We start from the raw sequence: 26,914 nt of genomic DNA, 5'->3' as shown, positions 1-26,914 counted from the left end.
AAATAAAAATTAAAGAGAATTTTAATCGGCTTGAGTAAAGCCATGAATATTTGACTTTTTATATGTAAGAAGGAAATTACCGTACTTACGACAAAAAGCTGAATGCATTTTAGTCAAGAGGAAAAAGGTAACAGCCTATCCTATTGGCAAAAAAGAAGAAGATTAACAACACTCGATGAAGAATCATTGAATTCCCACCAACAAGCTCCGAATAAATTCACCAACCCATGACAGATATTTGTATTCAATTCGTCATTTATGAAGCAACCTCTGACCGCCCCATGCTGGTGGTTTCTTCCCTTCCCAATACCCTTTCTTTACAAGTTCGTCTCTTTCTGCCTCTAGGAATGGACCCTCCTTGTTTTCACCATTTGAAAAAAATATGGAGCTTTATTTAAATTCAATGCAGCCGACCGAGAGCTTGCCTCATATTCTGTAGAGAGACAAAAGTGCTTCTTCAGTTGGGTTGTTTGTTTTTGTTGGTTTTCAAATACCTGCAAAGCCAGACAAGGTAAGACTCGCATTCTCTCTTCAAAGTCCAGAAGCTCCATGGTCCTCAAATTCTCATTTGTTATCTGAATACTACCACTGAATATATTTGCTTGCAAGGGTCCCCCTGAGTCTTCAGGGAAAGTGTTTCTTTTTGGAAGTGTTTGAGCCCAACACTCGTATTGTCTTAAAACACTGGGGTGTTGGTTTTGTCTTATGCGTAGTTGCAGAAACTAGTAAATTGTTTTCTGAGATGGACCCAGAACATTTATGATCGAGTGATGGTAGTTTGGAAGCTTTGAGAGAGGGTTTTGAACTGGGGAGGCTTTGTATTCAATATTCATACTCTATTGTTTCTCAATCTTCGACGTCATTCCCAAATGGGTTACGCTTTCTTTGGCTCCATTTTAGTTCTCACACTTTTCTTCAAACTTTTGGCTTCTCAACAACCCAACACAGATGGTTTCTTTGTCTCTGAGTTCTTGCAGAAGATGGGTTTGACTTCTTCTCAAGTCTACAACTTCTCTGCTCCAGTTTGCTCATGGCAACGGGTTTTCTGTGATGCCGGAAAAGAAAATGTTGTTCGGTTTGAAGCTTCTGGTTTAGGCCTCACTGGCTCTATTCCTGACACCACCATTGGCAAGCTCACAAATCTTCAATATTTAGACCTTAGTAACAACCAAATCACTGGTTTGTCTTCAGATTTGTGGAGTTTAGGCTTACTCAGGAGTCTTAATCTCTCCTCCAACCGGATTTCTGGGTCCCTACCTAACAACATTGGCAATTTTGGTATGCTAGAAATCTTAGACCTTTCAAGCAACAATTTTTCTGGGGAAATTCCGGCAACCATAAGCTCACTAGTTAGTCTGCAAGTCCTTAAACTCGATCGAAACAGCTTTGAGCAGAGCATCCCATCAGGAATTAAGAATTGCCAGTCCCTAGTTACCATTGATCTTTCATCGAATCAGCTAAGTGGATCTCTTCCAGATGGTTTTGGTGCTGCTTTTCCCAAGCTCAAGACCTTGAACCTTGCAGGAAATGAGATTTATGGCCAAGATTCAGATTTCTGGGAAATGAAGTCCATAGCTAGCCTTAATATTTCTGGAAATTTGTTCCAGGGTTCTGTAATGGCTGTGTTGCAGGAGCAGCTGGAGATTATAGACCTGAGTAGGAACCAGTTTCAAGGTCATATTTCTCAGGTACAATTCAATTCAAGTTACAATTGGTTTCATTTGGTGTATATAGACTTGTCTGAGAATCGGCTTAGTGGAGAGATTTTCCATAATTTGAGTCAAGCCCAGAATCTCAAACACCTTAATCTTGCACACAATAGATTTAACAGGCAACGCTTCCCGAGAATTGAAATGCTTTTAGACTTGGAATATCTCAATTTGTCTAAAACTGCTCTCACTGGTCACATTCCGGATGAAGTCTCACAATTAGTTAATTTGAATACACTTGATCTTTCTGACAACCATCTTACTGGGAAAATTCCAGTGCTAAGTATCAAAAGCCTCCAACTTCTTGATGTTTCACACAACAACTTGAGTGGAGAAGTTCCTTTGTCTCTCTTAGAGAAACTCCCATGGATGGAGAAGTTCAACTTCTCTTACAATAACATAACCCTCTGTGCTTCTGAGTTCTCCCCCGATACCCTCCAAACAGCCTTCTTTGGTTCATCTAACAGCTGTCCAATTGCTGCAAACCCTGAGCTCTTCAAAAGAAAACCCACCAAACATAAGGGAATGAAGCTTGCTCTGACTTTAACCGTCTCAATGATCTGTTTGCTTGCTGGGTTATTGCTATTTCTAGCATTTGGTTGCAGAAGGAAAAGTAAGATGTGGATTGTAAAGCAGACATCATACAAAGAAGAACAACATATTTCAGGCCCCTTTTCATTCCAGACTGATTCAACCACATGGGTAGCTGATGTTAAGCATGCAAATTCAGTGCCCGTGGTGATTTTTGAGAAACCATTGTTGAATATCACATTTGCAGACCTCCTGTCTGCAACTTCAAATTTTGACCGTGGCACTCTTTTGGCTGAAGGAAAATTTGGGCCTGTTTATAGAGGATTTCTACCCGGTGGTATTCATGTAGCAGTGAAAGTTTTGGTCCATGGGTCAACATTAACAGAGCAAGAAGCTGCAAGAGAGCTCGAGCATCTTGGTCGAATTAAACACCCCAATCTTGTTCCATTGACTGGATATTGCTTAGCTGGGGATCAAAGAATTGCAATCTATGATTACATGGAGAATGGGAACCTGCAGAATTTGCTTCATGACTTGCCACTTGGGGTTCAGACTACCGAGGATTGGAGCACAGATACATGGGAAGAAGATGATATTAATGGAATTCAAAATGTCGGCTCTGAAGGGTTATTAACAACTTGGAAATTTCGTCACAAAATTGCACTTGGTACAGCCCGAGCACTGGCTTTTCTCCACCATGGCTGCTCACCTCCAATTATTCATAGAGATGTCAAAGCTAGCAGTGTGTATCTGGATTATGATTTGGAGCCCAGATTATCAGATTTTGGTCTGGCTAAAATTTTTGGCAATGGCTTGGATGAGGAGATAGCCCAAGGGTCACCGGGGTATATGCCACCAGAGTTTTCTCAGCCAGAATATGATACCCCAACACCAAAATCTGATGTATATTGCTTTGGGGTTGTCCTATTTGAGCTAATCACTGGTAAAAAACCAACTGGAGATGACTATCCTGAGGAGAAAGAAGCAACTTTGGTGAGTTGGGTTCGAGGATTAGTGAGGAAGGGCCAAGGGTCAAGAGCGATTGATCTGAAAATACGAAATACAGGACTGAGTGACCAAATGGAGGAGGCCCTCAAGATCGGGTATCTGTGCACGGCTGACCTTCCCTCAAAGCGACCTAGCATGCAGCAAATAGTTGGAATTCTTAAAGATATTGAGCCAACATCTCATCAGTGATGAACATGAAAAAAGAAGATAAAAGCAGAGTTTCTTACTTTGCTTTATATCTTCTTTGTTATTTTTTTCTGTTATGACTTTCTTTCTATGCTGCCATGGAGGGGAATGTACAGTAGCCCTGAACTCTGCTTTTGGTTTTGATGTCTTTCCATTACCTTTCCATTGCTGGTGGCATAAAAGTTTAATTTATACAAAGAAAGAGTTTGATCCTTTATTCCTTAACACAAATATATCTCCTTGCGGTTTTACATACAATATAAGAGTTCATTTGGTTCACATTTACTCACAAAAGCCTCTATAACAAATATATTTAGAACTTTATAGGCATATTGGCCAGTGGGGGAGATGGAGTTTTGGTTTGGTTTCTTTTCTTGTTAATGCCTTGGAATGAGGAATCAAAGCTGACTTTGGAGTTAATGCTTTAGGGGTGTCTCTTGAACACAAATGATTAGGGTTGCTCCATGATATGTGAATTTGTATGCTAGTATATGTATTTTTTTATAGTGCTATTTCTAAGTAGAATATATTCTAGAGGTGTTATTAGCAGTATGGTGCATAACATATAGAATTAATTCATGGACCACCTCTGGACCATGTTGAGGAATGGTGTATAAGGTTGTGGCTATGCACATGAAAGCAAAAAGGTAGCAGCACTAGTCGAGGAATTTGGTTATACATGGTTGTCAATTGGAACTCGAATTTAGCAAAAATGCAGCACTCTATCAATGTACAAGTTTGACAAGAGAAGAGAGAGAGAGAACCGAGGATAGCCACCGAGAAAGGCTACCGATGGTGGTTTTTTTTTTACTTAATGATTAAGGAAGTGTTTTTAAATAAGTTTATAATTTTTTTTAAACATTTAAAGTAATTTAAAAAATACTTGAAAAATAAACACATAAAATAAAAAAGTGCATTTGCACTTGGCATAGAACCACCTCTGCCCTAGCAGTTCCCATATTAGAATGAGAGGTGAGAGGTTCCTACCACAGTAGGTCCCAAGAAGATGGATACTTGCCCCCATCTTAGTATGGTAGGAACCTGCCTTACATAAAAAGGACATAACCATCGCAGTTTTAGGAATGGAGTAGATTTTGTTCAGTTCAGTTTGCCATTTTTTCCAGATTTGGATAAAAAGAAAAACAATTTAAGCTGAAAAACAAAAGCAAAACTTGGCTGCATTCTTATTTTGGAAAATACTATTCCCACAGAAATGTTTTACCGAAAATTTCTACCGAAATTGTATTTTATTTATTTTTTATTATTTTATTTTTACTTAGTGATTAAGGAATGTTTTTAAATGAATTTATGATTTTTTTATATTTTTTAAAAATATTTAAAGTGTTTAAAAAAATGATTGAAAAAAAAAAAGCAAAAGAAAAAAAAAAAAAACATTTGCCTTTCGGTAGAAGATTTCGGGTGTAGCAGTTTCCTCTTATTTTTCTTACGGTGTGTGCAGTTAAGGTGGTCACCAAAATTGAATGCACACTCATTTATAATTTTCTATCTCACGTGGTACTTTTTCAATTATGGCATGTAAAAAGAATAAACTCATTTTATTATTCACACATAAAATAAGCTTACGTTTATTTTTATAATTATTTTCATTTCATTTCATTTCATTATTACAATTTTTTTAAATTCATACAAAATAAAATAAACAATTCAACTTTTTCAAATTTTAAAATAAAAATAATATTTAATTTTTAACTTTTATTTCAATTCATCTCATCTTATTTTATCTGTAAAAACAAATGAGTGTTAAGTCTTTCTTTGACTAAATAGTTATCTTAGAATTCTTTGTCCCTTATTTTCATACAAAACTGTGAATTCCAGCACCATAAAGCAATTATCTATAAGAGAAAATCTTTTTTCTTTAAGCATAAGAGAAAATCTTTTGAATTTAGGTCATGGCACAAGTGTTTTGTTTCTTTTTTTGATAAGTAAAAGTGTTTTGTTACTTTTGGCGGGTATTATAACCTGGTTTGGATAGTAAAATCCTCTCAACTCATCTCATCTTATATTATTATTCAAACATCACAAATACAAATACTTTTTAATTTCAACTTTTTAACTTTTTCATCTTCAACATTTTAAGATAACTAGTGATTTAACATAGTAACAGATTATTTTATTCATATTTAATTAAATATTTCACATTTTAGACTAAATTGCTAAGATAGAGTTTGGCACGTACGTGAGCAAGGTGTTACTCCATAACCATGGATACTTTTAGCTGCGAAACATACACACCAATGACCCATTAATCACCATGCAGCTTTCCTGTATCCATCATGACATGTTAATAGAAACCAAACCCCCTTCGATCACAAGTTATGGGCTATATATGGTTTCATGGACCACTTGTCTCCAAGTCTCACTTGAAGCAGCTGCTTTCAAGCCATGCTGTGCCAGTGCCTTACGAGCCATCGATTGAACAACAGAAGCTTATTGAAACAGGATTTGAACAAAAAATATAAGTCAATGATATATTTTTATAAATATGTAAAAATACATGTAGAATGTTAAAAAGAATAACTCCATTCTAAGGCTTCTATACTTAGAAAAATTTCAGTTCTACGTGAAAAATAGAGTAGAAAGAGTTATCTCTTGGTGAAGATCATCGGGTAGCATTCGGTGGAAAAGGTGTCACTTGGTGAGAAGATACCTCATGGTGAATAGGTATCTCTATGGAATTAATATAAAATTATGGTACACTAATTAATACGAAAAATTAATTTTTGAATTATTTTATGAATATTCTGGTCTCACAAAAAATAATATATTAATTAGGTAGCTGCTTAAAAATAGCGATTGTCACGTTGCATGTGTATGAATAGGATTCACGCGTACGCACCAATCCAAACACATGCACAATTGTGCTCGAGAGGATATGATTCGTTGGCAAAGAGCTAATCTCGTACCCAAAATTGAACGGCTTGGATCTTATCTTTTACGTTAACCAGGGTTAAGAATATGAATATGGACCTGAGAGTCCTCGTATTAAAGGACTGGTCACCTTCCTCCACGAATCCGTCCTGTACATTCTCATAACAGAACGAAGCAAAGAGAGAGTTCAGGAAAATGTCGGACGAGGAACACCACTTCGAGTCAAAGGCCGACGCAGGGGCGTCAAAGACATACCCTCAACAAGCTGGTACCATTCGTAAGAATGGATATATTGTCATCAAGAACAGGCCTTGCAAGGTTCTCTCTTTTCTTTCGTTTTATTTTTTGGTTTGTTATTATGAATTCTTTTCTGGGTGTCACTGGTGGTTCGTGTTATTTTTCTGGGTCTTTGATGGGTTTATTTTGGTATAATGGTACATGGGGCCTTATCAATTGTAGTTTTGTTTTATTTTTTTAGGTTTCTTATCATTCTTATCTTAGCGTTTTACCGATCAAATTTATTTATTTATTTATTTTTTCTCTTTCTGGGGAAAAATTGTATGAGCTGTTTGTGTGGAGATTCTCTGATCTTTTTTTTTTTTTTTTTTTTAAATAAGCTTCAAATAAATTTTGGCTACCTCATTAAAGTTCTGGTTTTTGGTTTTATTGAATTTGGTGGTAATGGGGGCGTATTTTAGCCGTTGTGCATGTGTCTGCATCTTCAATGATAATTTTCGAAGCTTAATAGAGATTCTTAACTACTACATTTCAAATTTGGTATTTGTGAATAACTTCTTGAAGGTGTGAGGTTGGCAACTTCGAATGTTGAAGAAGTTTGAGGGCTCGAGTCTTTTCTGAATGCTTAGACTTTAAAAACTACATCAAACACTTCATCTAGTTCGTGACAAGAGCAGGGGTATAACTCCCACCCTGTGTTTTCTGCGTTAACAACATCTAATGCTAAAATTGGATGTTAATGATGAGCCCTAGCTTGTTTTTAGTATGTGTGCCTTTCATTGTTGCATTTACCTTCATTTAAGCATCCTATTTCTTTAAAAAAAGCCTAGGATTGAATGTGAAAATACTAATACGAAAACATAATTGATACAAGTATTGTTGCAGCTCATAACTATGAATTTTGTTGATCGTCTTGTTCAGAATTTCATGTTTTAATTCTTAACAGTTTTCAATGTATACCTCAAAAAAGCTTCATGAATCGTTTGTTTTTATGGTTCTTGAAACCAGGTTGTAGAAGTTTCCACTTCAAAGACAGGCAAGCATGGACATGCAAAGTGCCACTTTGTGGCAATCGACATATTTAATGGGAAGAAGCTTGAGGATATTGTTCCTTCGTCCCACAACTGTGATGTAAAGCTATTTCTAATTTTTCATTACTATGCAGTTGTTCGTTTGTGCCGAGGCACACGTTTACTTGTTGGCCCTTCTCATACATTTTTTATTTTCTCAGGTTCCTCATGTTTCTCGCACTGACTATCAGTTGATTGATATCTCTGAAGACGGTTTCGTAAGCTTTATATATTGATCATTACCAATTTTGGCAATTCTATTATGTGATGATAAAAAAACCATCAATAGTAATAGCAATGATAGTGATGTTTACCAAATTAAGATTTGGTGTCATATAGGTGAGTCTTTTGATGGATAATGGAGACACAAAGGATGATCTGAGGCTTCCCACCGATGACAATCTGCTCAGCCAGGTATCTCATCGAGAAGGTTTTTGTTAATTTTGCCAATTGCTTGTGCATAAAAAGCTTAGGAGTCCAAACCTTTGATGGAATCTTTATTCTTCTGCCTGATAGACTAATAGTTTTGTCTTTGGTCTCTTGTGTATAGATTAAAGATGGGTTTGCTGAAGGAAAGGACCTTGTATTGACCGTTATGTCTGCAATGGGAGAGGAGCAGATCTGTGCCCTTAAGGATATTGGCCCCAAAAATTAAATATGATGATGCTGTAGCAGTAGCTATGGCTGATGGCAAATGAATACGTTTGCTTTTATGTTTGACAGGGATGATATCTTCTGGGCATTTGACGTTGTATAAATTGGCATTTGGATGTGCTTAAAATCTTTTGAGGCTTGTGAATGGGTAAAGAGAAACGAGTTGGGGCTGCTGAAAGGAACTCAAGTTTAAATCAGGATAGACTTTATATAAATATAACTACTGTGTCATGTTCTTGTTACTTTTTTAGCTTTTGCCATTGTGGGGACTGTGGTAGACTGCATGTTTTTTTCTGGGTTAATTTAAAAAAGTATCTGGATTTTCATGTTTTTGCGGTTCGAAACCCAAGTTTCGAACTTTCGAAATTGATATATGAATTTTTACATTTTTACAATTCGTTTTAACCATTTTCATATCCTTGGCCTTGTAGTGGCAAACTCTCCTTTCGTTTTGAAGAGGCAACCTGTTCAGTTGCATCATCATCACGCCTTATAATGGGGCAGGGTTGGCATACTTACTGGGTTAAAGAGACTCCTGTATGAAAGATGTTGGATCCGGATGGATATGAATCAAGTTGGGAACTACCTACCTATGATCAGCCCGCGGTCAGGCTGTGTCCATGCCCTGCGCTTCTTGTTCCACTTTTTGAGAAGAAAGTATGCCAAGTCAGGGCTATCCCTGCCCGCTGAGAATTTTGTTTTTTACCTCTATTTACACCCTACTGAGTCATCTTAAATCTCTAAGATAGTGGTACTATGCTTGTATCTAGCCTTCGACATCAATTTGATTCTTGACATCATTTCTCTGATACAAATTTGTTTTCTCATATACAATCTGACGCCAAGAACATTCTTCTAAGACAGCCATAACAACATTGTTTCAAAACTGTTTCAGCAAGACAATCATCTAAACTACCAACAGTAGCGGGTGAATAACTAAAAAGAGTAATGCTAAATACAAGCTCCAAATAGGGCGGAGGCTCCTTGTTCAGTTCACTGAGTGCGACCAGGGAGATTGTGCTCTCAACAGTTCTATGCACATGATGGGGTGGAACCCAACTCCGTCAGTTCAGTTTGGTATAATACCCTCAAAGGATTGCCTACCCGCAACCAGGGGAAGTCCATGCCTCCCACCCCCTCCTAACCTTTCACTAAACAGAAATGGACAAGAATCTAATGTGGCATCCATTGCACAATTCCTCTCCCTTTGAAGTTGTATTCAAGGTACAAAATCTTGCAGAAAACTAACTATATTGCAAAGGTACTACTAGTACACTTCTCTAAGTCAATTTGGGTGCTAGAATTGCCCAACAATATTGTATAAATTAACCCCAATGATTCTTCAACCAAGAAAACAATGATTAACAGGGAATTCAAGAACCTATTGTCTCGATGGATCCTTACCAAACGACGAACTGCCATATATATATGAGCCAAATCCCCAGAAGGTAACCATCAGAGAGAGAATTTTGAAACCTCCCATGGGGTCATCTAATAGTATAACGGCTGCAATGCTTGTGATGGGTACCCTTATTGCATTGAGCACACCAGCAAGCACAGTGGATGATAGAAAAAGCACAGCAGTACCTCCCAATACCCCCAGCTGAAAAGTGATAGCACCCCAGATCAGAACAAGGAGATAAGAAGTTGTGCCACCCTTGAAACTTTTAGCCTCAGATTTCATCCCTTGAAAATCTTTATTCACAATAACCCCAATAGTGGTAAATACAAAGGCAAACAGAGAAACCATGAGTTGTTGCTCCAACACAACATGGAAGGACCTTCTACCCAATAACTTCACAAAAACTAGTTCTGAAAGTGCAAAAATGAGCCCATGAAGAGCGGATCCCAAAATATCCCATATAAAGCCTATGATATATTGGCTATTAGTGATATCTCCATATGTATCGGAATCTGAATCCAATGCAATGATGGTCATCGCAGCAGTAATGACCACAATAGCATTTATTATTGAAGCATTCAGTTTGTTCTTCACAAGAAAATACCCAAATAGTGCAGAAAATGCAAGCGACGATGATGCCAGTAGAGCAGCAGTGGATGCTGGCAGGTAAGCATATGCATATGCATACATGAGATTGTCGGCAGCACTCAAGAAACCCAGCATGATATAGGAAAGAGTGAGTTTAAAGTTCAGAGGAGTAGGAAAGGTTTTACAAAAGTAGTATGTAGAAAATAAGATCAAAGCAGTTAGAGGCCACCCGGCAACTGCCACCCATGAAATGATCCACTTGCTTGTGCCCCCATTGGAATAATAGAGACGAGAAAGAATGCTAGAAGCAGGGAAAGCAACAAGCATTGCTGCACTGCTTAGAAATAGAAGAATCCAATGTGAGATCGGCTTCTTTTTGTATGCTTCCCAAGCCATGGTCCTAAAGGCGGATATCTTGCTCCAAAATGAAACAGGAGTTGGTAATGCCTCCTCCATTTGATCACCTGATGGTGAAACACAACAATTAGATATTGAGTTAAATACAAACCGAGACATTTTTGTTTTTCTGCTGTCATAAAATGATGCTAGCTTTCTCATCAAAATTATTATCAAATAATTAGATATTGACTGAATGAGAGAAACCCCCACCCCCCCTTTCGGGGGGACTTTTTATGTCAAAAAGGAACAACATATTGATATCGCTATGGAAAACTCCCAGATTTCTCATTCAGTCAATAGGATCAATCATTAACAGCATAAAAAGTAAATTTCATCCCAGAAAGAACGTGAAGTTATGTCTAAATGTGTACGTTTAACTCTTACTACTTGGTTCCTGTTATAGAAGATAAACTCAAAGAAAAACTATGTAAAACTATCTTGCCAGTCCCAGTATCTGACTGGTGCATCAGAAGCACTCCATAAGCAGGACTCCCCATTTGAGGGCAAATACAATCCCACACAAATAGTTAGCAAGTATCAGGGTCCAAAGGCTAGTACAGCCCAAAGTTTTATTTAGCGCTTCTCTGGCTAAAACTAAAAATCTGGAGAACACTCAACTGAGCAAATCCTGATTGGCAGATAAAAATCCTATTACCAATCGGGTTTTCACATATTTCCATTAAAATACTTGGATGACCATCAAATAGCAAAATAGATAGCAAAGTTACCCTGATTGGAAGATCAAATCCTATTACCAATCGGGTTTTCACATATTTCCATTAAAAATACTTGGATGACCACCAAATAGCAAAATAGATAGCAAAGTTAGGGAAGATCACCATCTGCCAATATAGTGCTGGACAAGAAAGAGAGTTTCAAAATCTATACAGCAAAAATACATCTTTTACTCATAAGTCACTCCAAATTCCCAAACAAAATTCACACAGCGAACCTAAACAGAATCTCTCAGGTTACATGCTTTGGGAATTATCCACAAATATCCCTAGAAGAAAAATAATTCACAGATCATTTCAAGAAGGCCCAAAACACCCTGAAGTTCTACAGAATTACTACCTAATCAGTTTTGGATCTCTCTAAGAAAACTCTCACATATTAGTGGAAAAACGTAGGGGTGATAACGGTCCGACCTCAGACCGAACGGACCGACCGTTTTGGTCCAGACCGGACCGGACCCAGACTTAGACCGGTCCGGTCCGGTCCACATTTTAGACAACCGAAAACATTTGGTCCGGTCCTCGGTCCAGGGTTTTTTCGGACCGGACCTGACCGAATGAAAAATAAAAAAATAAAAATATTTTATATATAATAATTATACAATTAACAATATAAATTTTTAAATATATTATTAATACTTGTTAATATTCTATAAATTAACAATATTTTATATATATCTTCATCTAACCTATCACTATTAATAATAAAAATTTTAAATATGCTATTAACACTTGTTAATATTCTATGAATTAATAAATATATAATATCAATTAGTTAATTATATAGTAATTATATAAATTAATAATATAATTTTCATCTAATTTATTATCATTGACAATATAAAATATTTTTTTATTGAGTTTGTTATATAATCCATATTAATAAGTCACTTAATTTAATTTAGTATTTTAAATAAAATTTTTTTATTAATTATTAAAAAAAAAAAAAAAAGGCCGGACCGACTGGACCCGGTCCGGTCCGGTCCCTTTGGGTGTTCACCGGACCGTTTGCAGCCCTAGAAAAATGTGCTTCTAAGATTCTTAATACAAGCAGCAAATATCAGAACACATCTAGTTTTTGCTCTTACTTATAGCTTACCATTTACCAAACCAAATCAATTTAAACAATAGATGCAGAAACACGAATTAGCACCAAGAAAGCTATACCCTTTTGATTGGTTGCAAAGAAAACCAGGGAAAGAAAAAGGGACCACGACTTTGAGGAAAAGAGAATCTCTTTTAAGGATCACTTGAGTCTAGCCATTGTTTTCTCAAGCCCCAAATACCGATATTTCCAAATTTCATTATCATGTATGTCTGTTCCTACAATTTCCCAGCAATCGCATACAACCCATGGATATGTTTAAACTAAACAGTCAAAATTCATCTGTGCACTTCTAATCAAAACGATTAATTAAAATGAACCGGAAACGTGTAAAATAGTCAGAACAGATTAAAATTGCTGTAACAAAAATTCTTGATTAAAAAGACATACAATTTAATGCAGAAATATGTTACCAGGTTCCAGTAGAGGTTGCATAAAGAGTACAGAGTGCTTGGTGAGAGACGAGAAAAAGTGAGAGGAAGTTATTTTCGTTCCAGCGATTGAGTGCGTTTCTGACTAGCGGAGTCAGACATGCAAATCATGTTTCCCTAAGTTTATAATATATAAATTCTCTCTCTCTTTTTTTTTTTAATAATATGATTTTGTTTTATTTGTTTACTTTCGGATATTTTTGTGTGTGGCTGAGATGGTTAGGTCTGATAGCTTGTAAAAGCCATTTGGGGAGATGTGTGGCAGCTGTTGTGCCGTGGAAGTACACCATTATTTTATTACCGTTGATCTACAAAACAAGTAAAAGAATGCCAAAGCATAAGCAATCACAAGAAAGAATAATTTTATAATGGTTTGGGATGTTAAACCATCTTATTATTATTATTAACAAAATTTTAATTTCAATTCCCTAAAATAATAAGTAGAATGGATGAGATTTTATGATACACTATGTTTCTCACAGGGATCGGCTCTCCTTTTGTTATTGGTAAGTACAAATTGAGGGTGTAGCTCGTAAGTGCGGCACAATTGGATGCACTCCCCACCTCTAGATCGTTTGAATCTCGATCATTCTACTTTGTTGATCTAGCATTAATCAGTTGCGAAGTCTATGTTCTTTCCATTTCACCTCACAACCAATAAACATTGTAAAGGTGGAGGAGGATGGTACACACTACACAATCCAAGCCATCTGTTGTGCATACAGGCAAATATGAAATTACATCCACTCCAGTACACAATCTACGCCTTAGGAATGTACATCTTATGTTTACAAGTACCTTTCTTGAGTTTAATCTTTGGAATTTTCTTGGAGATTGTTTTGATTTGTTTTGGTTTTTTGTTTTTTGCTTTGTGCGTTCAATTGTCGGTGGCAAAGACGGAGCTTGATCTTCTACAGCATTACAGGCTGGCATGAATTGAGAAAGAAAGAATTTCATTTGAAATGGCACTATATTTTTGCCCTTAGTTCAACCACCACTCAATTTTTTTAAAATTTTTAAATAAAATATAATAAACAATTCAACTTTATCAAATTTCAAAACATTAATATTATTATAAAATAATATTTTAATAATATTTTATTCAACTTTTAATTTTTATTTTAATTCATCTAATCTCAATTAACTATTACAATCCGTAAGTATTTTGTTGACAAATTATTGCCATCTTACATATATTATAGGCATTTACGGTATTAAAGAAGCTTGAAAATTTCTTCACTTATTTTCTTCATTGGTTCTGATATTATATTTTTATAGGAAGAAGTTGCAACTTTTTATTTTTATTTTTTGAAAGTAAATTCTTTTCTTTATTAATATGCATACACGACCTCATTCCTACCAACAGGAACAAGATATTAATGTTTGATAGACATTCAATGCCTTCTTGTCCACGAATTAAAGCGTTAGGTGGCTTGAGATGTCCACGAATCCAACTGAAACTTATCAAGAAGTTGCTCCGTTTTCTGTATCAGATCAATTGCATACACTTCTTCAATGACATTCAGTTTACCCTCTTCCTCGTCCGCCTCTTCTTCTTCCACTCTTAAACAGTCTTACGATGTATTCTTGAGTTTTAGAGGAATAGACACTCGCAATACTTTTACTGTCTTTCTATACCATGCTCTACGAGACAGGGGAATCAAAACCTACATAGATGACAAAGATCTTGAAAGAGGAGAGATAATTTCACCTACAGTTTTCAAAACTATTGAGGAGTCGATGATTTCTATCATTGTATTATCTTCAAACTATGCATCATCTGCATGGTGCTTGGAAGAGTTAACGAAGATCCTTGAGTGCAAGAAAACAAAACAACAAATTGTTTTACCTGTGTTTTACCATGTAAATCCATCAGAAGTACGAAATCAAAGCGGAAGTTTTGGAGAAGCATTGGCTAAACATCAGGAGAGATTTAAGGAGGATCCGAAGGTGCAAAGGTGGAAGGAAAGCCTACAAGAGGTTGCCGGTTTGGCTGGAGAACATTTGGAAGACGGGTACTTCGATCTTTAACCATTATATTAATTCATAATAGAATTTTTCTTCAAGCGAGATTGTTTATATAAAAAATTATCATGTGTTCTTTGAGCATGTGAGAAACGTATAGTTTGGAATGATATGTCAATTTTTTAACTTAGGTCTCGTTCACTTTCATAAAATTTTTCATCTTATCTAATTATTATAATTTTTTCAAATTCTCATATAAAATAAAATAAACAATTTAACTTTTTTAAATCTCAAAATAAAAATAATATTAAAAATATATATATTTTAATTTTTATCTCAACACATTTTATCTTATCTGTAAAAACAAATAAGGCATTAGCCTTTAAAAAAATCATGTGACAGCACATGCTCACTATAACGCTTTTCATTTTTATAGATCTATGGAGGAATTTTCCTCCTATCCAATTTGAAGAAAACCTCGATAAAAACCCAATGAATGCATACATCTATTCCTATTTTCGTTATCGTCTCTCGTTTAATATCAACGAGACATGGGCCATATAAACATAGTGGACTTTACTTGGTCTTGCCCACCTTTATTCCAATATATTTGGGCTAGCAATCAATTCCCTGCATCAAAGATTAAAGTTAGACTTAAATGAAAATATAAAAAAATAATGAGTGCTACTACTGTGCGGTTTAGTTTTGATCATTAGGGGTGTCCACCAGTGTAAATTTTACATTTTATATTTTAAATTTTTTCAAAATTTCAAAATATCTTTAAATATTTTTTAAAAATAAAAAATATACTAATATACTAAAATTCACTTCTTTAATCATTAAAAAAAAACTAAAAAGTAAATTAAAATTATGAGCGGTCAAAATGAGAGAGCAAACTCATATGATATACTATAATTTTTATTGGTTTCATACTAATTTATTGGTATTGAGTAAGCAAATCTATTAAAAAAATAAAGAGAGAAACCTTGTAACTAGACCTTGTGGAAGATCTTCTACATCAGCTACTATAACAATTTATATATTAGTCATGATTTTTTCTAAACTTATTTTGTAATTGTAATGGGTGATAAGTACTATAGTTAATGTGTTGACACACCGACTTATAAATAATGAAACTCTATATCTTTTTATGTGAAAAATGTGACTCATTGAATGTTCTATTTCCTTGTATTGGCAGGAATGAATATGAATTTATGCATAAAATCATTGAATGGGTGGACTCTACAATATTTAAATCTACATACCAGTTAGACATTGCTGAGTATCCAATTGGACTGGAGTCTCGTCTAAATGACTTGAACACTAATTTAGAAATTGGAAGGAATGACATTACTCTCATGATAGGGATTTATGGAACTGGTGGAATTGGTAAAACAACTCTCGCCAAAGCAGTCTTTAACTCAATTGGACATCAATTTGAAGCTAGATGTTTTCTAGCAAATGTTAGAGAGATTTCGAGTCGAAAGGACGGTTTGGTCAAACTACAAGAGAAACTTCTTTATGAGCTCTTAGGAAGCTTTGGAAGTTTTAATATTGGCGGTGTTAGAGGTTCTAATGTTATGAAGCATATGCTTTGCTCTAAAAGGGTACTTATAATTCTTGATGATGTGAATGAGTTGCGCCAATTAAAAGAAATAGCTGGAAATCATAATTGGTTCGGCCCAGGAAGTAGAATAGTAATAACAACAAGAGATCAACATCTATTAACTTATCATCAAGTTGATTCAACGTACGAAGTGCAGGAATTGGACCACAACCAAGCTATTCAACTTTTTAGTTGGCATGCATTTAAAAGAGAGAAGCCAATTGAAAGTCATGTAAAACTCACAACATGTATAATAGGTTATGCTAAGGGCCTTCCACTAGCTCTTACAGTACTTGGTTCAGATTTACGTGGTAGAAGTATACAAGAATGGAAAAGTGCATTGGAAGAGTATGAAAGAAGTCCTCACAAGGATATTTATGAAATTCTTAAAATAAGCTATGATGGGCTGGATGACAATGAAAGGGATATTTTTCTTGACATTGCATGTTTCTTCAAGGGGAACTCTGTTGAATATGTCACGAAAATACTAGACAGTTGTCGTTTTTCATCATCTATTGGCATTGCAAGGCTTAAAGATAAGTGTCTCATCAATATTAATTGTCATCAATGTGTGGAGATGCATGACTTGTTGCAAGAAATGGGTAAAGAAATTGTTCGACAAGAATCGCCTAAAGAAGCTGGCAAGCGCAGTAGATTGTGGTTTCATGAAGATATTCGCCATGTATTAGAAGAAAATACGGTAAGATCACGCTAATAGAAACCTTTGAATTTATATTTGTTTTCTGTTCACAAGTGAAACTCCCAAAAAAATGTTGAAGTTAAAAATGGTGAAGTAACTCGTTGGTGCACGTGTGTGTAGTTTAAAAGAGTTTGTATGTATATCATGACCATTTCTACATAATATATATGCTCCCGTTAAAGTTAACAATTTACTTTTCATAAAAGAAAATCACAATTGTCTCCTCAAAAAATTATCTTTTTTGTTTTAATGAAACTTTCTGTAGTTTAGTATTAAACTTAATTTATATAAATAAAATAGAAACAAGAAACTTAAATAATGAAATTTTCTAATATTAAGTTTTAATTTTTCTGATTTTTTTTCTATTTTTTAGTTTATAATGTTAATTGATTTGACTTGACTTTTTGAAAATTAATTTATTAAAATTTTCATTTCAATAATTTAAGCTTAATTTGTTTTGGTTTCTATGTGTTTCCATGATGCTAGCAAGTGGTAATAAAAGAAGAACAACTTTATGATTTGATTTTGTTGGGATACTTATGCCTTTGTATGTCTTTGTAGGGAACAAAAACAATTGAAGCGATTTTGTTAGATTTTCCCGGAGGCCATGACAAGATATGCTTGCATTCCAAGGCATTTAAGAAGATGAAGAATCTTCGATTGTTTTTAAATCGAAATGCACAATTTTCTGCAGGGCCAGAATATCTATCTAATGAGATAAGAGTGTTTGATTGGCCTGAATATCCTTCCTCATTTTTGCCTTCTAATTTTCATGGAAATAATCTCACTATATTAAGAATGCCTGATAGCCTCATCAAGGAGTTAGGCGGCCTAAAATCTAAGGTACCATTATTATTTTCAATATTTATTTCTTTAATTATGAAACAAAATTTCATTGAACCTAATACATTTATTTTATGTAATTTGGACAGAACTTGACAGTTATGGATTTATTTAAATGTAAATCCATAACAAAAATTCCTGACCTTTCAAGTAGCCCAAATTTAGTGAAGTTGGATCTTACAGTGTGTGAGAACTTAGTTGAGGTTCATGATTCCGTTGGATTCCTTGATAAGCTTTCGAGATTTTCTGTTGGCGGATGCTGCAAGCTTAGGATTTTGCCGAAAAGATTCAAGTTGAGATCTCTACGTGTTTTTAATCTTAGAGAGTGCTCTAGTCTCGAAGACTTTCCAGAGATTGAGCGTGAAATGGAATTTTTACATGTGTTAGATTTTCGTGACTCTAGCATAAAAGAACTACCTTCATCAATTGAGAACCTCAAAGGACTTAAAAAGTTATATCTGTACCCCGGCTCTAGTCTAAAGAAACTACCTTCATCAATTAGCAACCTTACTCAGCTTCAAGAATTATATGTAGCAGGCTGCATTGATCAGTTGCGAAGTCTACACATTGTCCAAGTCCACGGTGATTCACAAGTACCAATACACATTGGAAAGGTGGAGGAGGATGGTATACAATCCACGCCATCTGTTGTGTCTACAGGCGAAGAATGTGAAATTGCATCAACTACTGCAGAATTGACTCCAACAAATTCAAGCATTTTTAATGATGCAAGTTCCTCCTCAAGCGCGATTTGGAAATCGCTACAAGTTTTAACTCTTCGATTCTGTTGCCTGTCAGAATCAAATTTCTTCACGAATGGTAATTACTTTCCTGCTTTGGATAGGTTAGATCTAAGTGGGAGTGATATTGTTATCTTTCCAGTTCAAAGCCTCAGATTTGATAGGTTGCGAGACCTTTGTTTGAACAATTGCAAGAAACTTGAAGAAATTTTACCTCTTCCATCAAGTATAGCAAGTGTTCATGCTCGTGAATGCACGTCATTGGAAAGTTTTGCACTACTATCTGAAATACTTATTAAAAACAATGGAACGAATTTTCGTAACCTCCAAAGGATTGACTTGTACGGATGCCATAAACTGCTTGCGAAAATAAGCTGGCTGATTCCTTCATGGGAAGAGTTATGTACGTCTCTTTTCCTCTCATTCTTTTTTCAACATGTTTGTGTGTGACCTTGGTTTATACCTTGTATTGCTGAAAGTTTTTTTTATTTTTATATTCGTATAACAGAGACATTCTAAGGAACAAAATTGGGCATACCTACTTTTTTTTGAAGATAAAGTCTCATGTATTCACTTATAAAAGTGTTTGGATACAAGTTGGGATAGTACCTACAGACCAGATACTATCTCTAATACTAAGTGAATCTCAACTTAAAGCATGAGCTTCAACATTACCAGCTCTAAGAGTATTCCTCACAGTCCAAGATGTGAAAGAGTTCAAAATAGACTTAGCGTCCCTAATCATTGTTCCCACATAAGAATCAATGACTTCACTAGCCTTGAGATAGTTGACAACTTGTAAAGAGTCCCCTTCGAAGATGAGTTCCTTCCAGCCTAGTGACTTGCAGAAAATGGATGCTTGCAGGAGAGCATAGGCTTCGGCCAATAGGGGGTCAGGGTAGAGATCATGCTTCATTCTCACAGTGGCCTTAACTGTTCCTTCCCAATCTTGAATAACAGCTCCAATACCCACCTTGCAATTGTTTTTGTCAAGGGCAGCATCCCAATTCAACTTTAGTTGGCCACGTGTAGGAGCTTCCCATTGAGATGACCTCCCCATATCAGTTGTTGGAGCTTCACGTGTAGGAGCATCCCAATTGTTTTTTTTATGTTGACTGCTCTATTTCGTGACATGATACATTTGAAAAGCATTAAAACTAATATTAAAGAAGATGAAAACATCTCACAATTCTTTTCCATTATAAGCTGCCTGATCATTGGGATGAAGAAGAGAATAGAATATGGAAACCCTCCAAAGTACCTAATCCACATATAAAGGACCATGGAAGCGCAAGGTATGACAATTAAGCATAATTGCTACATATAAAGATTGAAGCTTTATTCTTCTTTGCAGTTTATGATAAAATTGTTCTTTTTGACTTGACAGAAAATTAAGAATCCCAATTATACAGGGAAATAGAAGACTCCTTGGATTGATAATCCAGGTATACTTGTTTAGAGCTTGTAAACAGTATGCAGTAAACAAAAGTAACACAAAAGAATTACGTGATTCAATCCTAGGATCTACATCCATAGCAGGAACTATCTAGAGATTTTATTGATGATCAATAACCACAACTTTTGAGAATACAAGATCACACACACTCAGCCTCTCTTTTACAAAGCTATTAGAAAAACTCTCTGTCGATCTCTCTGTACTCTCCTGTGAATTTCAGAAAAATGTATATCTTTTCCCTTTACCACCAACTCATATTTATATACATATGTGTAGGAGCATATCAGAACAGAAAATGCCCCTCTCGATAAATCTGGTATACTTGTCATTCTGATATTGGCTACAAGGTCATTTTCTAATTTTACAGGTGTCTTCTTTTAAATGGTTGACACCACTTTATAACATATTTGATTAGTGTTTTACTTGTTTTCAACATATATTCAGGATGATATCATTCTTGGATCAGATACAAGAACCATCGAAGGACCCATAATCACTGAAAAGAACTGTCTTGGTGTTTGCTTTCTTTCAACAAGGTTAGTTCACAACTACAACAGCACTCGCCCTCATGAAGAATCACCTTTTCAAGTGATGTTTCATTTGTTGCAAACCAAGAAATGAAAGTTGCATTTGAGTTGATGTTACTGGATCACGTCATCTGCATACTGTGAGTATTTTCAAGAATTAAATTGGATAATATCATGTGTTTTTTTTTTGGCTTACATATTTGGTGGTGTGTCACTGCCTCTTGTAGAAACTAGAATTGTTTTCGTAATTTTATTAGGCTAAATGATTACTTTGGCTTGTTTATCATGTTTTGCAGGAGAAAGAATAACCAGATGTATCAAGTCATGTCAGAAGTTTTGTAGAAACAATATTGTGGTTGCTTTCCTTTTATGTGTATATATATTATAAATTTTTCGGGTTTGGTTTATTGAAGATCTTTGCTCATTTGTTTCAAGAGTTGTGGATACTTTTTTTATATATTGAATACATTACGATTGTTCATAATGCATGCGTTTTAACTAAAGTGACATTTTAGTAGGACATTTATTTTTACCATTCGCACAGAAATGATATGACCAAGACAATGGTGTCCACATACTACCATCTAGCTAAAATCAAGCGACTCTAATGATGTCATTAATTTCTTGCCATTACAAGTCATCATGTTTAGAGAAATGTTTTAGTCACAAAGAGACCACACAAAATTAAATCTGCAAATTGACATAGCTTGAAAATGGTACATTAGATTGTAAAACTACTTTTATTATAAAATAGATCTAATGTATCATATGAGGCAATGTCAGTTTGTGAATTTTTTTTTGTGAAATCTCTTTATAGATATAGGACATCTCGTATGTTTAACTCTAGGAACCTTATAACTATCTACCTTAAAATAAATCTTGTCTCCAATTTATGCCTCCAACAGAGTAATCTGTCCATCTACTAACAAAAAACAGAGCATCTAAGCACATCTAGAGCATTTCAAAAAAATTTATTCGAGCAATACCTATTAAGCAAGATATCATTAATTAAAAGTACGTATGTTTAATTAGAAATTATAATAAAGGCTTAATTGCCCAATGTGTAAGATGGGATGTCATGCATACATGTCTAAAGGAATAATTCTTGAAAGAAATATGAAAGTTTTTTAAGACTTCTATCACAGTTGTATTTTTAATAGAAAAATTGGGTACATTTCAATTTTTAGATAATTAGTGGGAATGATTGTAAAAAATGATAGTGTAGGATATGATTGCAAATTGAGTGATAATTTGAAGATTTTTTTGTTATTCTTTTTCTCTTGTTTGATGAGTAGGGTTAGACAATAGGCAGCCTTCTTTTTAGGTTAACATCGATCACTTACAATCTCAATGAAAAGATAGAATTTTGTATCTCTACATGATTACTTGTGCTAGATTGGCTATGGTTTGTGCATCCGTGCAATTTGCTGCTGATCTTTTTCTGCAAGACTTCTTGTAAGATTCTTTGGATGGCTTAATTGTCTGTCTAATGAATTAAGAGTGCAGAGGTATTCCTTCAAGGAATGAGGTGATTCTTTTTCTTTTTCTTTGTTTATAGCTTGCCTTGCTGAAAGTTTTTTTTTATATCCGTATGACAGGGAGATTCTAAGGAACAAAATTGGATACACCGATATAAGAAGAGCATTGGCATTATATTTCCAGGAAAAAGGATTCCAAGCTTGTTCAGTCATTGCAAGGAGGCTAATGATAGTAACTTGTGTGAACTAGATATTAATGGGCCCCTGTATTTGAATGACATAGAAGAAATTGTTTTCTGTGTTGTTATTGGATCTAGAGTTGTGGTCAACCCAGAAATGGAGGAGATCGAAATTTGTATTAAAATCAAGGATAGATCGTGGGGTCTCTTCTGGCTCCAGCATTTAAGATTTGGTAAAGAAGCATGAAGAGAATGCAAAAGATCATACAATGCCAATATATATATACGATCCTTAGAGTTTCAAAATCTATGCTGCAAAAATACATCTTTTACTCATAAGTCACTCCAAATTCCCAAATAAAATTCACACAGAGAACCTAAACAGAATCCTCTTAGGTTACATGCTTTTGGGAATTGTCCACAAATATCCCTAGAAGAAAAATAATTTCAAGAAGGCCCAAAAAATCCTGAAGTTCTATAGAATTACTACATAATCAGTTTTGGATCTCTCTGAGAAAACTCACATATTAGTGGAAAAATGTGCTTCTCGGATTCTTAATACAAGCAGCAAAATATCAGAACACATCTAGTTTTTGCTCTTACTTATAGCTTACCATTTACCAAACCAAATCAATTTAAACAATAGATGCATAAACACGAATTAGCACCAAGAAAGCACTGTAAAAAAAAAAATAATAATAATAAAAAGAAGAAGCACCAAGAAAGCTATACCCTTTTTGTTTGGTTGCAAAGAAAACCAAGGAAATAAAAAGGACCACAACACTTTTAAAGGATCACTTGAGTCTAGCCATTGTTTTCTCAAGCCCCAAATACCGATATTTCCAAATTTCATTCTGATGTCTGTTCCTACAAATTCCCAACAATTGTATACAACCCATGGATATGTTTAAACTAAACAGTCAAAATTCATATGTGCACCAAACAAAAGAATATAACTACTAATCAAAACAATTAATTAACATGAACCGGAAACTTGGAAAATAGTCAAAACAGATAAAAAGTGCTGTTACAAAAATTCTTGATTAAAAAGTCATTTTATTTAATGCAGAAATATGTTACCTGGTTCCAGTAGAGGCTGCATAAGACCAAGCACTCTTTACTCTTAAGAGAGACAGAAAAAGTGAGGGAGTTATTTTCGTTCCAGCGATTGAGGTTTCTTTTTTCTCTATTTTTTTAGAAAAATGCATATTGTATTCATTCATAATTTTTTTTTTTTTTATAGCAAAACATCACTTTATTCATCAGCTTAACTGGAAAACATAAAACATAGTTAAAACAAGAACCATGCAACAGAAAATAGAAAAACAGATTACACAGTTTCAAACTCCACAACTTGGGAAACAGATTCAGGGACATAATCCGACCAAACTGTAAGAGTATTAAGGAACCATGCATATTAGGCCAAACCATCTGCAGCTCCATTAGCCAGCCGACTCACATGTTGGATTGAGACCATAGGCATCTGTTTCATCAATTCCTTGATAGCACTAATCAGGTTACCCTGCATAGACATAAGTTCATCTTGGCTTTGTAATGCTTGCACACTCAATAAGGAATCTGTCTCCACTATCAATTCAGGAATCCCCATTGGGAAGCATAGCTGCATACCTCTTAAGATTGCAAGCAATTCAATTTCCATAGAATCCTGGACCTCATTCTCTTTACGACTTACTGACATTAAGACTCTGCCATGGGAATCTCTTAGAATCACTCTAATTCCTGAACTAGATTGATTTGCAAAAGTTGCTCCATTAGTGTTCAACTTTAACACAGCAGCAGGTGGAGGATGCCATTTGAAGTTCGTAGAAAAAGATTGAGAAGCGATCCTCTGGGCTTCATCATGTTCCTTATAAAGAGATAGAGAATACTCTAAGGACATAACATGACTGGACCTGCATTTTTTAATAACGGACATTATAAACTGGACCTGAAACTTATATTACACGTCAACTACAACATTAATAGCTCTCCAGTACACACTCGTGACTAACATGATGGTCTAGTCCAAGCTGCAAACCTCTACAGATCTAAAGTCTGAGAGACAGCACAACTCTGCCCAAAACAGAGTTAATCAAACTCCAAATTCCGTCTAAGATGGAGTTGAGTTAACCAAACCCCACACTCCGTTTAAGACGGAGTTGATGACACATTCTACGGACAAAAGCCCAAGAGACTATGTGTTTTAGATGGAATAGAGTTAACCAAACCCCACACTCTGTCCAAGACAGAGTTGATGACACATTCTACGGACGAAAGTCCAAGAGACTATGTGTTTTATTATTTTCATTTTTCTAAAAATAAAAGACTTTACAGAAATTTAAAAAATATGAGAATATTTTGGAAAGATATAGATCCGCATTTTCAACCTTGGAGGAAAAAAGTAACACAAACAACGGCTGTGATGGCACGTGAGAGCCACGCGCCACCCTAGGGATATGGCGGACGGTTAGGTCTAAAGTAGTCGGTACTCCTAGACCCAAAAAAGCCCCGCGTGGCGGCAGAAGGGCACCCTGAGTGGTGGTGCGTGGAATATATGTGCTCTCTTTGGGTTGCGCATGTGGCTTACGCGTTGCTCCATTCAGCAAAATTGTTCGCCCGTCTGAAGGATTGGCGCCTTGGGAAGCCTGCAGTAGGGCGCATGGTGGTTGCTAGATGCCGGATGCCGGAGAGTAGCTGATTGGCCTTCCTCCTTACTTAGCCCTGAAAAACACCCAAAAATGGAAAAAATAATAAAATAATAAAAAATAAAAAATAAAAGAGAGAGAGAAAACTAGAGATGAGAGGAATGAGAGATGAAGGAGGGGGGAGCTCCTGTTAGGGACCTCGGTCAAGTTCCTAAACACTTTGTTCTCCACACCAATGGTAGTCTTGAAATGACCGAAACCTTGTCCCTCTCTTGCTTGGTCCTCGATTGATGATGGTCACAATGGCCAATTTGGGATGGTGAGGTTAAGTGTTTAGGCTAGAATGGATGTTTGGAATGGTGAAAATGGTCAAGGAAGTGTATGGCTAGAATGGTGGTAAGGGGCGCACGACACTAGTGAGGAACTAGGGTTGGCGCCACTTGGAACTTGGGTTTAGAGTTTGGAAAGTGGTGATGGACGACTAGGGTTTTGGAATTAGGGTTTTGGTATGTGCGGCTAGGGTTGGACGAGTTGGGTAGTTGAGTGAATTTAGGAAAGTTTCCTAAATTCTTGGAACTCAAATGGGAAGTGTATATAGCTGGCTATGGTAAGGATTTGGTCAATTAGGGTTCCTAAAATGTAGGAACTCTAATTATGGTAAGTGGAGTGGGCGGTTAAGGCAAGTCCCAATAAGGCAAGTGGTTGCCGAATTGGGATTGGACTTGGCAAGTATGTTGTGTTCGGCTAACGCAACAAAAGATGAGAATCAACTTATGGAAAGTTGACTAACACCTTTGTTGGTCGACCACTAGGGCAAAATGGATTTGGAAGAGCAAAAATGTGAAGAACTCTAAGAACAAAGATGAACACTCAAGAACAAAATGCAAAACACTCATGCACTTGAATGAACCAAAGCATAAACAAATACAATCTAATTCTTGATTCACGAATTGCACAAGAAATGAATAAACCTCATATATTGATAATACAACTTAGATTCACGAATTTCATCAAGTTGTAAAGAAACAAGTTAAATGGATTACACCTATTCAATGAATTCTAAGGTGTAATCCTCTCTTTGGGATTCATGAATTTCACCCAAAAAGCCCAAATGCAAAGGCATCGAAAATGATCTCTCAAACAATAGTTCTCTCACTAGGAGTTTTGTCAAAAGATCCCAAGGCAAATGCATGAAGTTCTATTTATAAGCAAAAAAATTTGGAAACCCCCAATAGGTCCCTTGAAAATAAATAAATAAATAAAGTAAATGTCATGATAGTGGTCATGGACCAAGTCTAGCCGTGGCATGCATGACCCATGATGGGCTAGGTTGGTGCATGGTGGTCTTCAGGCTGGTCCATGGTCAAGTGGTGCGGCATGGCTTGCTGATGGTGAGCCATGTGGGTGCACTGCATGGCCTAGGCTGGTGGCCTAGGCGCTGGCTGCAAGGTATGGGCTGGAGCCATGCGCCCACTGGCCTGCTCTGCAAGGCACGGGCTGGGGCAGTGAGGCATGCCACTAACCTCGCTGGCATGCGGCAGGATGGTGGGCATGGGCGTCCGCTAGCGTGCGGCTAAATGGTGGGCATGGGCGTGTGCGCGTGCGCGCTGACTTGGTTGGTTGGCCTGGCCGTGCGGCACATGGATGTGCGCATGGCCTTGCGGCACTTAGGCACGCGCAGGGCCACGCAACCCATTAGCGTGCGCACGGGCCTGCACACTGGAATGTGCGTGGGCGTGCGGCGTGTTGTTGCGCGCCAGGCCATGAGCATGGTTGCGCACACGGGCTGTGCTGCGCGCCTGGCTGTGCTGCGCGCTGTCCTGCGTGCATGG

General features: G+C 36.1%; 5 protein-coding genes across 16 annotated transcripts; 3 read left to right on the top strand and 2 right to left on the bottom strand.

Moving 5' to 3' along the window:
• The first annotated feature begins 204 nt into the window (after positions 1 to 204).
• Positions 205 to 3,643, top strand: LOC108993021 (probable LRR receptor-like serine/threonine-protein kinase At2g24230). Its single transcript, XM_018967783.2, has one exon. It carries the CDS (start codon positions 870 to 872, stop codon positions 3,435 to 3,437), a length of 2,568 nt encoding a protein of 855 aa, XP_018823328.1. The 5' UTR covers positions 205 to 869; the 3' UTR covers positions 3,438 to 3,643.
• Positions 3,644 to 6,436: 2,793 nt separating this feature from the next.
• Positions 6,437 to 9,240, top strand: LOC108993111 (eukaryotic translation initiation factor 5A-1). Its single transcript, XM_018967879.2, has 5 exons — positions 6,437 to 6,641; positions 7,569 to 7,691; positions 7,792 to 7,848; positions 7,970 to 8,044; positions 8,181 to 9,240. The coding sequence occupies exons 1-5, from the start codon at positions 6,519 to 6,521 to the stop codon at positions 8,283 to 8,285; spliced, it is 483 nt and encodes a 160-aa protein (XP_018823424.1). The 5' UTR covers positions 6,437 to 6,518; the 3' UTR covers positions 8,286 to 9,240.
• On the bottom strand, positions 9,096 to 13,062 carry LOC108993110 (probable purine permease 5). Of its 2 annotated transcripts, none has more exons than XM_018967875.2 (2): positions 12,903 to 13,062; positions 9,096 to 10,738 (listed from the first exon to the last, which is right to left on the bottom strand). In XM_018967875.2, exon 2 carries the CDS (start codon positions 10,728 to 10,730, stop codon positions 9,666 to 9,668), a length of 1,065 nt encoding a protein of 354 aa, XP_018823420.1. In that variant the 5' UTR covers positions 10,731 to 10,738; positions 12,903 to 13,062; the 3' UTR covers positions 9,096 to 9,665. The 2 variants fall into 2 exon arrangements, with proteins under 2 accessions (XP_018823420.1, XP_018823419.1); XM_018967874.2 differs by having other exon boundaries at positions 9,355 to 10,738; positions 12,926 to 13,062.
• Positions 13,063 to 14,359: 1,297 nt separating this feature from the next.
• On the top strand, positions 14,360 to 22,700 carry LOC108993108 (disease resistance protein RPV1). Of its 11 annotated transcripts, none has more exons than XM_035685963.1 (9): positions 14,360 to 14,958; positions 16,104 to 17,214; positions 17,776 to 18,057; positions 18,147 to 19,195; positions 19,306 to 20,092; positions 20,185 to 20,242; positions 20,530 to 20,600; positions 20,698 to 20,920; positions 22,379 to 22,700. In XM_035685963.1, exons 1-5 carry the CDS (start codon positions 14,459 to 14,461, stop codon positions 19,457 to 19,459), a joined length of 3,096 nt encoding a protein of 1,031 aa, XP_035541856.1. In that variant the 5' UTR covers positions 14,360 to 14,458; the 3' UTR covers positions 19,460 to 20,092; positions 20,185 to 20,242; positions 20,530 to 20,600; positions 20,698 to 20,920; positions 22,379 to 22,700. The 11 variants fall into 11 exon arrangements, with proteins under 11 accessions (XP_035541856.1, XP_035541857.1, XP_035541854.1 ...); XM_035685964.1 differs by lacking the exon at positions 22,379 to 22,700 and adding an exon at positions 21,077 to 21,204 and having other exon boundaries at positions 16,107 to 17,214; XM_035685961.1 differs by lacking the exon at positions 22,379 to 22,700 and adding an exon at positions 21,077 to 21,204 and having other exon boundaries at positions 20,530 to 20,569.
• Positions 22,701 to 23,854: 1,154 nt separating this feature from the next.
• Positions 23,855 to 25,098, bottom strand: LOC108993079. The gene is made up of 2 exons (XM_018967842.1): positions 25,025 to 25,098; positions 23,855 to 24,350 (listed from the first exon to the last, which is right to left on the bottom strand). The coding sequence occupies exons 1-2, from the start codon at positions 25,096 to 25,098 to the stop codon at positions 23,855 to 23,857; spliced, it is 570 nt and encodes a 189-aa protein (XP_018823387.1).
• Between the last annotated feature and the right edge of the window lie 1,816 nt (positions 25,099 to 26,914).

The sequence above is a fragment of the Juglans regia genome, chromosome 15, assembly GCF_001411555.2.
Source record: "Juglans regia cultivar Chandler chromosome 15, Walnut 2.0, whole genome shotgun sequence".
NCBI lineage: Eukaryota > Viridiplantae > Streptophyta > Magnoliopsida > Fagales > Juglandaceae > Juglans > Juglans regia.
Note: the sequence above shows the minus strand (reverse complement) of the source record. Positions and strands in the feature narration are given on the sequence as shown.